Source organism: Teleopsis dalmanni, chromosome 1, assembly GCF_002237135.1.
Source record: "Teleopsis dalmanni isolate 2A chromosome 1, ASM223713v2, whole genome shotgun sequence".
NCBI classification, from domain to species: domain Eukaryota; kingdom Metazoa; phylum Arthropoda; class Insecta; order Diptera; family Diopsidae; genus Teleopsis; species Teleopsis dalmanni.
The window spans coordinates 179980426-179993203 of record NC_051846.1 but is presented as its reverse complement, the minus strand read 5'-3'; the positions used below and the strand labels follow the sequence as shown (position 1 = coordinate 179993203).

The window sequence follows — 12778 nt, the reverse complement described above, 5'->3', positions numbered from 1 at the left end:
CAATCTCCATGTATATCTAAACATGGTCAGCTTTTGTTAATAATTCAACACATTATTTATATATCACGTCATAATGTTATTAGAAGTACATGAATACATAAATCAATATTTATAGTTAAATATACAAATGCAATATATTGAGCTCACCTGCAGTTTGATTATGATAACCTGTATCCTTCGTAATTTATCAAGCAAATTTTATCAATGAAAATATATGTAAATAATATAAAGTTCACTAAGAAACATACAGAGATTATGTAGTTCACCACTATTCAAGTTAAATGCATACAAAAGCAAATTCCTCATATTCAGGACTAAACAGTCTGGGTGGTTTCCCGTTCCCAGGGGATCCTAGATAAATAGTAAATAGTTTTAGAAAGTGAACCCTACCGTTTTCAACAAATTTTCTTTATCGTAACCAACATTAATATTTCTTTTTCTTTTGTCATTCAATCACATGGGATAGGTTGATAGATGAAATGGAAAAAGAATCGAATTCTCTTCCAATACCTAAAAAAATTCTTTTTTATAAGACGCGAGTTGTAAGGAAATTTAATAAGATTTAATATTCTCAAAAAGAGTATTAATAAAAATTAATTTATTTTTATTTTTAGTTTATTTTTTAAAATGAAATTCAATCAATATACATACTTAAAACTTATTTTCAATAGATATTATAGATTCATGAAATTATTTACGAAAACGGACAGACTTGCCAACCCCGCGTTATCGAATCTCAGAATGGTTACAGGCTCCTTGGGGAGGTATGCAGATCTGAGGTCAATTATTGCTTAGTCTGATGAAGTGATAAACAATAATCCAATCAAGCCTAAAGAGGGGTTTTGAAGATACCTCGCAGTTATTAGAGAGTAAAAGTGTTCAAGTGCACTGGCTCAAATAGCTTCAACATAATAATATACATATTCAACCGATTTCAATTTTATTTCAATGTGTAAATATTGAATATCTTTATATATCTTTTATGTATTTTCAAATATATTGAAATTGGAACATTCTAAATATATTTGAAATATTGTTGGAAAATATTAAATCTGTAATAAAGAAATTTTGTTTTCCATAACATTTTACAATACTATATTAACTAATTATTTTAAACAATAAATTATACACGATTTTGTAAATATTACAAAATGTTACAACTCCTTTCCAATAATCCATGTATCAATATAAAAATAGAATTAATACGAATAAAATCAGCAATATAAGCAATTTTATTTTTGTTTCAGAGAGTCAGAATACTGAAAATATACCCCTAACAATTACATTGCGAGTGGCTTTTCCGGGAACACGATTTTCTATTTTTATATAGTAAATTCGAATACAGAACCGCAACTACAAAACCATAAAGAATTACTATTACTATTATTTAACGCCTCTTAGCCTCATTGCAATTATTAAATTTTCAGCTTTCTTACACTCAACACCATCACAATGTCTTGCTCTATTTTTTTGTGTCCAACATTTTTTTCTAAATTATCCGACATGTGTGCCAAATTGCACGCCAAGACGTCCTCATAAAACTCCACACAGTTCTCTTTTTGTGCCACATAAGCGATTTTTTCATATAGCAACTACATCTTACCAACGGTGAAGGTCAATGGAACTAAAAAAAACTGCTTCATCCACAAATAATATTAGAGCAGCAAAGGGGTTATACTTTGCAAGTATATTCCTCATTGTTCACCTGTCTGCACATTTAAAATGGACATTTTACACCGCTGAGGTGGAGCTACCAGTATTTAACGCACGGCTGTTCTATAAAAATTACTATATTAGAGCAAAGAAATTATTACAAACCAAGAAAAATATATGAAAAACATTTTCCTTACACCCAAGCGACTGTTATATTTATATTGCATATAAACCCATATTTCTTGCACGACATTAGCTTCGCGTTTAGCCGGGAAAATTGTAGGTTGCAGGCCTGATTTCATGTACGTAAGCAAATTTTTGCGATTCGTTGTGGTATTTATGCAAACTATTATTTTGTGTACACCTTAAAAATGTAGATTAGTCAAGTATTCTTGATTAGCTAATAACATCTCGCAATGGGAGCAAGCAGCAGGTCCCGACTGAAGGTCAGCAGAACGTTTTATTAAATATTTGCTTAGTCGTAATAGTCGTGTTTTCACGCTTTTATTGGCAGTTTTCGGAGGGCTGAACTATGAAATGGTATGCGTGACATTGGCCTATGGAAATAAATGGGTAAATGATTGTTGCTTGAATTGGGCAGTCAGCACGACCAATTTAGTTGAAAAGTTAAATTATAAAACATAAATATGCCTGTACGTGCCATTTTCCTTGAGATGTCTTATTACAGCTCAAACTAATGAGGTAAATTGTACGTACAAGTAGCCTTCATTATAACCAATAAAGTATAAAGAAACCTATGACATTGGCAAATATTCTAATTATTTCCATGATATATCTCTTACGTACTACAGTAAATAATCTGATTAATTTATTTTTACAGAATGTAAGTAGCACGAAGGAAACTGTGTTTTATATGAAATGAGGTCTTCCTCAACTAGGCAAATAAATTTTCATTCAATTACAATTTCTTAGCAAAACAAACTTTATAAACTTTTTTCATTAACAAAGCTAAACCAATGATTTATGTTTCATTTTTATCTAATTACTTTTTTCATCATTTTTTTCAATTATAATACTAAAATCCAAAAAAGCCGAAACCACTTGCTATTGAGCTATAACACAATACTACTTATCACTCCTGTAGGACTTTTACTGCTCACAAATGCTGTGAACGACACGAACTACAACAAAACCAATTCTAATTCTAAACTAAAATTCTTACTAAACTTATTAAATAAAAAAAAACAGCGGTTTAACCCTTTAATTCATGTAAAAATCATACCCGACTTGATAATATCCATATTACATTTAAATCAGCGTCAAGGAGCTTCAATTGATGATGCTACACTAGAAATCGGCAATAAAATCCACGACGAGTTAAAATACACTAATTAATTAATTATGACCATTGGCATATCAGATGGCACAGTGAGTTACATTTTACTTAAAACTAAGAAAAAGTATTAGCGAGTAGTTTCGAAGAAGTTTACTTCGATACGAACGAAAAGTAAGACATTGGACTTGGTTAGGTGAACCAAGTCCGATCAACATAAAGTACGTTGCCTAAAATAAAGATCAACCTAAAAGAGGGTGCCTGTTCAACTTGTCGTTGAAATAATTTTGTTCGTTTGGATTATACTCCAACAGCTTGTATGTATTTCTTGTACTGCTAACACGTGCTTGTCTTTTTAAGTGGGTTCTCGCGTTAAGATCATTGGATCCACAAGGGTGTTGCAGTAGGATAAAAGGACCTGCTATATTCCTTAGCAAGTATAAACCATTAAACAAAGAACTGCGATCTGGATTGGAGTAGGTGTTTTACGTTGATTTTGAACAGCCGTTGATCTAGCATTTTCATTACTTTATTGATATAGTCAAAATGCAGTTGTAGGGTGAATATATACAATAATGGCAGCCCCGATTCGAGGTGAATTGCATAGGATGGTGTATTTTGAGTTAACTTAAAAATTTTCTTTATGTATAACCGTTGTAATTTTTTAGCGTTATCGGAATATAAATAACCGCAATTATTTTGTAATATCTTACTAATTTGACCACATATGATTATATATATTCAATCCTTTAACTCCTACGAGGCGCATAGGGCCGCAACAAATATCTTCCACTCGGCACAATTAGTGGTCAATAGCTTCAACTCTCCCCAGCTTATCCACATGTGTAACATTTCCATACTGATTTGCCTTCTCCAGGTGTGAGCAGGTCTGCTCCTTCTTCTGCTACCCATCGGGTTCCACTCAATCAGCACTCGTCTTGTGGAGTCACCAGTCGGTCTACGCAAAGTGTGACCGACCCATTCCCATTTGCGTTTTTTATTTCGGTTCTTATAGTCTTTGGCCACATATGATTAATTGATAAAACAAATAACACAAAAAACTATTATGCATAAATAACAAACGAATTTGTAATCAAGTATAAATTCTATTAAAAAAAAAATTTTTATTTGAGGGATAAAAACTTACCCGATGTCTCAGTAGTTGAAATGCATTCATAAATATAATAATGATATCCATAAATGGTGGCGAATAAGAACTGAAGTACAACAATCTCAGTATTTCATCATACCTTCATTTTCATACCAAACTTTAATTACCGATTAGAAATTGTTGCATTTATACGAGTTCACTTCACAACGCAAGCTAATGGCACATCTTCATGTGTAGTGCTTGAATTCATTTATTTTAAACGCATTAACACATTTTATTAATTATTTTTTATATTAGTAATAAAAAAAATAAATTCTTTATGAGGCACTTGTTGATATTCAACCGCGAACAGCCGTTTTCTTTTCTTGATTTGGTAGCACTATTGTTTGGCAGGCATTACTTTACGAAGAGCGCCACAAAAGCAAATACAAATAAAATGCGTTAAAGCATACGAAGCAAAAATTTGACAGTGGTACTCTTCGGTACAACTATTTTCTATAATTTTGTTTACAACAAATAAAAACACTGGCGTTGAAATATATAAAAATCAATAAAGTCGGTCAAAGGTAATTAATTGAAAGTAAAAATAATACAATAAATAAATAAACAAACTCTGTAAAGTTGCATTTAAGTAAATAAAATTAATTTTTGGTATCTACAATGAAATAAAATCGATTTTGTGAAGTGGTTGTCTGATTCATTCTTTATTGTATGATAAGTCTGTGATAATCTCTGTTATTTTAATAAGATAATCAGTGAAATTTTTATAATTAACATTAGTAATTATATTAAAATAAATACGATATATATTAAAATAAAATATGCTTTTGTAAATACATCTAGGTACCACGTCACAGCCCGTAGCGGCTTGCTGAAGTATGCCCAGTAGCTTGTTATTTGCCACAAACAGTGAAGGTCGCGTTTATACTCTCTCCACGAATTCTTCATCATGGAGAGAATTTCCATATGTTGGCTTGGAGTTCAAAAAAATCTCCACAGTGCCAAATTTCATGTGGGCGATTGGTGGCGACCGACAAGTTTATGTGCATGTACATGGCCTGGATGTTCCTATACGTGTTAAAGAAGAATCTTATGAAAATGAACGTTGGATACCAATTGAAGGTTTTTCAAAAATGCTACTACCTACAGATCGTTACAAGTACTCATCATCTGATGGTAGTGCTGAGCGAAGTATTGATAAAATACGTTTACCTTCGATGGCTTGGCAATGGGACGGAGATTGGCATCTTGATTTAGACCTGGATGGACAAACTTTAGACGAAGGTTGGATGTATGCGCTAGATTTTCCCGCAACATACAGTGCAAAATGCTCTTGGAACTCATATGTCAGACGTAGAAAATGGGTGGGTATGATTTATTTTTAAATATTTACGAAAGGTATGAATTGTATGGTTCATAACAGATACGCTTCCGTCGGTATAGCGCATTGAATACTTGGTGTGCTGTTGCACCGCTGCATAAAGATCCAACGCAAGAACCTTTTATTGACGTTTCTATTGGTGGCAATAATGTACCTAATGCACCGGCAGACACACTAATTGTTTGGGCTATTACAGCACATGGCAGGGTTTGTGCTTTTCTTTAATAATTATTTTTTTTTAATAATAACATAATTCTTATGTACAGGCTATGTTTCGTACTGGCGTAAATACAACAGCACCGGAAGGTTTGCGGTGGACAGCCATAAGCACACCTGCAGGTTGTGAGCTAACACAAATAAGCGTGGGATCAACAGGTCTCGTTTGGGCTGTGCTGCATAATGGTCGAGTACTAGTGCGTTCGGGTGTAACACGTGACAATTTGTGTGGTGAAACTTGGTTAGATGTAAAACCACCTACACCCTCCCAAACTACAGATACTTCAAATGGTTTGAAAATTGTGCAAGTTTCAGTGGGTACCGATACAGTTTGGTGTGTAACAAATGACCATCATGTTTGGTTTAGACGTGGCATTAAAGGTGATGCTGCGGGTATAAGTGAAGATGCTGCAATAGGAAGTGGTTGGGTAGAAATGGTTGGAAATATCTCCATGGTCTCAGTTTCTCCAAACGATCAGGTAAACAAAATAAAAAATAAAAATATATTAATATTTTGTTAATATTTTATTTCCTAAAAGGTGTTCGCTGTTGGTGCTACTGATCGCAAGATTTTATTCCGCGCCGGAGTTTCTGCTTCAGACCCAACTGGTAAAAAGTGGCGTCAATTACAATGCCCAATGCAAATCAGTCGCACTTCCAGTTCTATGTCTATAGTATCGCGCAAAAGCGGTAGTGGCTCAACGCCAGGTTCCAAAACACAAAGTTTTTCAAATTTGTATACCAAAGAAAAAGAGAAGGGAGTTGTCGAAACTTGTGCTATTATCGAAAATTTACCGCATAGTCCAGCATCTACTAGTAGTGGTGGATACTCGGCACAAACAAGACTTAAGAATGAGCTTTGGAGGAATGCATCAGATTCACCACCAAATATTGGAAGTTTAAACCTGAACGAGCGTCACAAAAAACGCACAGCAGCACTTCGAGAACCTACCCATGCTTCAAGTGCGCCAGCTGCAGAGATTGTTGAAATATCAGGAAAGCATTTTGAAACTCAGTTGAAGAATCCACGTGCTTGGTCTCCAGTACGTAGTGTTGGATCAGTAGTTGGTACGGAGGCACATCCAGAAAGCGATTCTACAGTTTTTGATGCTGACTCCACACATCATGGATCTGATGCATTTCTAGGTGATGATGAGGATCATGCAGGTACGCTAGCTAATGAATAAAAAATTCTTTCAATTAAATTTTAATTATTTGGTTTTTGGTTTTGAAGGCTCACAATTTTGGAGTGAATGTGAAGTCATGTGGAGTTGCACTGCAGCTGGAGCTCTCGCTGTTGATCCCACGAACTTACCCAATTGGTTCAATGAGCAATTGTCCGCAGATGGCAAAATTGATTTGAAGGCTGAGTGGCGCGTTGATATTATGGAAAAATTAAAGAAACGCCAAACTAGATTTTTAGCTATAAAAAATATTGAAAAATACGAAAAGGCTATAGAATTGTCATCGTGGGTAAAATCAGCAGAAGCGCGTTACCAAAGACCAGGTGGAGAGTTTGAAGATTGTTTAATTGAACTTGAGTGGGTCAGTAGTGCAGAGCAAAGCAATAATGGAAACACAGAATCAGACACAGGCACATTTACGGTACTTAATCCAGATGGTGACACAACTAAAATACAATTTTCACTCTCTGATATAACGTGTGTACAATGCTGCAGTGAACCGCCATCTCCGCGCATAGCAATACATGCTCCTCGCTTGCCAACGAATTGTTCGCCAGTGAAATTACAATTTGCAACAGACGCAGAAATGGAAGACTGGATTTCTCATCTTACGTCAGTTTGTTGTCAAATTAATGAGGTCATGGGTAAACCTGCTTCCAACTCCATTTGGTTGACTTCCGATTTGGGCGATGTCTTCGTTTTTGATCCATGTAATATGAAGTCGAATCAGCTTGAGACCAAAAGTAATTTCTATGTGGATAAAATTGATGTAACAGCGACTGAGACTCCATACTATGTAACCCTGCACAATGGGTAAGTAAATAAAGGATTTATATAAAGAAATTTACGTAAATGTAATATGGTATTTTATACATATAAATCATCTTAGTATGCCTTGTGGAACTGAGTTGGAAATTGCTGGGTGTGTGTACGATGATGCTGATCAAATAAGGTTCGATTTGCAATGTCATCCCAAAATTAAAGTTCGGCACAAAGTAGATAAATATCGCGTTATTGCGATGCATATTAATCCCAGGTATGATTAAATGTGAATGAAAGTCTTCATAGTATTTAATATATTTATTTAAAAGATTTAACGAAAATACAATCGTTTTCAATTCAATGGATGACTCTGAGTGGTTAGAAGAAATACGTTACAATAAAATGGTTTTTGCGCCTGGGGCAACATTTACACTTAAAATTAAGTATGTTTACAACATTATATATTGCAATATACAATATGTATCTCATTATTGAATTTATTATAGAGCTCAACAAAATTATTATAAAATATTTGTGAACAATGCACATTTCGCCGACTACACTTACCGCACAGATCCAGAATCGGTCACTTGTCTCTATGTCAGCGGACGGGTTAAACTTTTTAATGTTATTTATTATAGTCCTTCAGTGATTATATCAATGCAACAAATGTTCTGGCGACAAATGGGTGGTCATCTAAAACGTGTGTTCACCTGTGGAGCAGGTATTGTGTGGGGTATGTCATGTGATAACACGGCTTGGTGTTATAATGGTGGTTGGGGAGGTCATTTCCTGAAGGGTCTTGAAGGAGGTTGTGGAAAAATGAATCAAATGATTGATACGCACACTTTTTATGTTTACGAGAATCAACGTTGGAATCCTATAAGTGGATTCACTACCAAAAGTTTACCTACTGATCGCCACATGTGGAGCGATGCTACGGGTAGGCAAAAACGAAGTAAAGATCATACAAAATTATTATCTGCGCATTGCGAATGGATATCTGATTGGATAGTCGATTTTAACTTACCGGGCGGTGCAGACAAAGAAGGTTGGCAATATGCCATTGACTTTCCCGCCTCATATCATAGTGCAAAGAAAATCACCGATTGTGTGCGTAGGCGACGCTGGGTTAAAAGATGTCGCCTTACTAGTAGTGGGCCGTGGCAGGAATTAAGTCACTCGAAAATAATTGATGCTTCTTTACAAATTTTAGACGACGATGCTGATAGTGCTGCAGGCGATTTCGAGGATTTAAGAGTTACTGCATGGGCCGTTGCTGCTAACGGTGATGTACTTATACGCCACGGTGTCACACCATCAAATCCTCGAGGTGATAGATGGGAACACATTGTAAGCGAACAGCCATTAGTAGCGATTAGTGTTAGTCCAACTGGACAGATTTGGGCTGTAGGTAGAAATGGCATGATATTCTTCAGATATGGTATTACAAAACATAATCCTTTAGGTACTATGAATATACATACATACATACATACATACATACATATATATATTGAAAATATTTTCAAATTATAAATTTTTAAAAGGTGAGGCTTGGCAAGCAGTGGAGGCACCAGCTGGTGTTACTTTCAAGTATGTGTCTGCTGGAAAAGCCGGCATTTGGGCTATAGATAATAGAACACGACTGGCCGTTCGCAAAGAAATCACGAAAACATTTCCTGAAGGCTCCCACTGGCAGTTTTTGCCGAATGTTCCCAGTGTACCACCAAATTCAGAAACTCATGTTGGCTTTAAGTCAATATCCGTAGGCAAAGAAGTATGGGCAATTGCCATGAATGGCGTTATATGCAAACGTTGTGGAATAACCAAAGAAAATCCTGCTGGCGCTGGTTGGAATGTCGGAATTCCAGTAAGAAAGTAGCATTAAAATTTTAAGTTTATATTTATTTTGAGAAAAATCTATTTGCAGGGCCAGTGGCAACACATTTCCGTGGAAGGATTTTGTTAAATAATAACTAAATTTTATTTATAATTTTAGTGTTCAAATTTATTGTATGTTTGTACATTTTTATTTTTAAACTTTATTTTGTGATTCTTAACATTCCACTTCCAAAATGTTTTATTATTTAATTTAATATTAAGTTGTTATTGTTTTATATTTATACATGATAATTTTTAGGAAGATGACTGCTTAGCCCACTTATTTATATATGATAAGTATTAAATTATATGCCTATGTACTGCTATTGCCATGTTAAAATATACATATTTATTTCCGATATGAAGTGCTAATCTTATTATTTCATCTTAATTACGGTAAGAATAGGTAGCAGAGCTGCCATCAATCAATCACCGGACCTGAAAGCAACTACATAAAAGATTGGCAATGGGGTAGGATGAGAAAAGTAATGTAGAATAAACAATATAATACAGGCAGAGATGTTGAATTGAACCTGGCTCCAGGTAGAGAATCTTGTCACCTGAACGGGGTTAATGGCTCAACCCTCAATAAGGTTCAAATTTGTATGAATATTTGGTTAAGAAAATATATAAGCAACATCATGTGGAGTAAATGACCTGTTCGGGCACTTTTCGAGAGTGGATGAAAGACGTTAATCAAACATTTTGCTTAGAAATTGAAGTTAATCAGTGAATTGATTTCTGTGACTTAATATTTCTGTTTATTAAGTGAGTGTCTCCAGTATGCGAAAATAGGTGTTGTAGAAATGTGTTTTGTAAAAGATTAAACACATATCTGCTCGTATAGTCCTTGTTAGAAGTTGTTGTTGTTGTTGTAACCTGCCGGGATACGAAAGCAGATAATATATAAGGATTACAAGACGAATACATGGGTAAGGGAGTGGACAGGTGGGGTTAGAGTTAAGGGGATAAAAGAAGGGGGGCGATATAATTGAAATCAACCAGAGTCCAGACGACGAAACCTAACTACCTCAAGGGGATGAGTCCAAAGGTCGATTGGACTTAAATCAGTGTGTGCATTGGGGCAAGAAAAGAGATGGGCGACGTCATGGGGGTGAGCTGCAATTTCTTGATTTCTTGTTAGAAGTCGAGAGCAACACTTGTTCATCGTGATTTAAGAGTGATTGCGAGGCCTGGTCGCTCCTAGAACCCAACACCCCTTACCCATGCCCTATACTAATCAACCACTCTGCTTCTCACTTTTCACCAACTTGACTGATATCCTAACCCATATAATCGTATTTAGTAATTTTTTTCATGTGATGGTGGATGACGATTCGAAATCACAGTCGTTGCTGAAACCTAGAAGCAAAAACGGAAAAGACAAAAGTGGCAACCTAGAAATGAAAATAGGTGATATGGAAGATAATGTTCGTTTTCATTTGCTCGGTTTCATATATAAGTAAGTTAACAATAAATAGGAAGGAAATTAATAATTTTTGTTTTGAAAATATAATAATATTTTAATATACGAAGTACCGCCAGCGCCTACCGACATATGCTAATTGTCTATTTATGGTAGTTTATAACCTCACAAGTTTTAGATAGAGATTTTAGAAAACATAACATCACTATCGAATTTCTCACGGGGACTAAACGAACTTTTGTTGAGTTTTGATCACACACAAGCTGTTATATAGCCTTCAATAGCATTTTGCTCAATGACCTTATTTGGGCATATATCCCTAATTAGTCAAAATGTCAGGAAGTTATGTCGATAACAGTATAAATCTAGATAGTGTAAGCAAAATGTCTTCCAGGATGTTAGAGATAGAAATGAGAGCTCTGCAAATATGTATATTATACACAGAACTTCTTTTTATGGACTTTGGTGAGTAAGTATATATCAGTATCTAAATATATGAAACGTCTCCGAAACAACAACTTTTGCATACCTTTCTGAAGTGACTATAATCAATTGTTCGGATTACTGTACCTCATCCTTTCCTACGATAGAAGATTTCTGAGCACTACATTGGATAAATTGATTGTTTTATTTTATCTCCATACCTCTACCCAGATTGATTACCTTATGGACGTGATAGTAAGTTAGTTTATTCAAATCATAATTTTATGGTACTTACGAGTTACAAACTCTTTACATCCAAGTGGTGCAAAAAAACCATATGAGTTTTTTGTGAAGCAGAATAATTTATTATTTTAATGATAAATTACATAATTACTAATAGTTTGAATCGAAAATATTACGATGTAATTTTATTTCAAATGTTTTTTATAAAGACACTTAGCAAACTCAATATCTATTTTTCTAATCCCTTCGCGGTTAGAATGAAAGGAATAAAAATAGGCGTCTGTCAGGAAATCGGTTACAAAATTTTCTGTAGCCTCTTGAAAAGCTAGCATGGCACCAATCTGGAAACGAAACGTTATCTTCAAATTTTTAGCAATTTCACGGACTAGTCGTTGAAAACCAGCTTTACTAAGTAATAAATCATAATTTTGTGGATTACGAAGTATTCCGCAGAAGATAATATTTTTCGATCTAAAGCGACACATGCGAACAGTTAAGACCGGACGTACAGGTTGTGTCTGCACTGGTATTATTTCACGATATTTTGATATTTTCATTGTCTTGGTACGCGCCATTATTTAAAGATTACCTACAAATTAAGATTTAATTCAATTATATTAATAAAATATTATAAGAACATAAAAAATATTTACATAAAGTTAATATTGGTAATAAGATATATAATCTATATTGTAATAAATACTTTCAACAAATTCTTTACTCCCTCTACGCGCAACTGAACCAACGCTCGTCCTTTCGTTAAGTTCGTTGAAAATTATTCTTGACGATTTTCGCTATACAGTAGATAGAGTATACTGTAAAAACAGTTGTAATATAAATATATGATATTAAGTGTATTTAATAAATAAGTTAATACATAGGACTTTAGTTGCATTCATAAAAGTATATAAATAGTTCATTTACATTTAATATGAAGAACAGTGATAAAGTACTATTACTTTTCACCACTGGGATTTCTCTGATGTTAGGCTTTATAAATTAAATTCCAGGCTAAAGTTGAATAGCTATACGGTTAACAAGAACTATTTGTGTTAATCGAATATAGAAACCAATTGAATATATTTTACTGAATACAGTTTATTTTAAATTAAATATTTGTTTTTTATTAATTATTGTCGAAAATCAATTTTTTATGCTAAGAGGTAAATATATTGTTATTGTTTCTCATACAAAGCAAATA

General features: G+C 34.2%; 2 protein-coding genes across 2 annotated transcripts in view; both read left to right on the top strand.

Moving 5' to 3' along the window:
* Positions 1–12778, top strand: part of LOC119666819 (myosin-G heavy chain-like) — a 377427-nt gene that overhangs the window by 179930 nt on the left and 184719 nt on the right. The window lies entirely within an intron of this gene.
* Positions 4583–9837, top strand: LOC119670466 (tectonin beta-propeller repeat-containing protein-like). The gene is made up of 11 exons (XM_038080734.1): positions 4583–4624; positions 4902–5422; positions 5482–5646; positions 5706–6134; positions 6195–6822; positions 6890–7652; positions 7729–7875; positions 7931–8044; positions 8108–9069; positions 9152–9474; positions 9535–9837. The coding sequence occupies exons 2-11, from the start codon at positions 4937–4939 to the stop codon at positions 9571–9573; spliced, it is 4056 nt and encodes a 1351-aa protein (XP_037936662.1). The 5' UTR covers positions 4583–4624; positions 4902–4936; the 3' UTR covers positions 9574–9837.

What these genes read in the sequence shown, in the direction of transcription:
- LOC119670466 (XM_038080734.1), top strand. Translation starts at nt 4,937, where the DNA reads ATGCCCAGTAGCTTGTTATTTGCCACAAACAGTGAAGGTCGCGTTTAT. An exon ending in GCGATGCATATTAATCCCAG is followed by an intron (nt 7,876 to 7,930) that starts GTATGATTAAAT and finishes TTTATTTAAAAG; the next exon opens with ATTTAACGAAAATACAATCG. An exon ending in GTTGGAATGTCGGAATTCCA is followed by an intron (nt 9,475 to 9,534) that starts GTAAGAAAGTAG and finishes ATCTATTTGCAG; the next exon opens with GGCCAGTGGCAACACATTTC.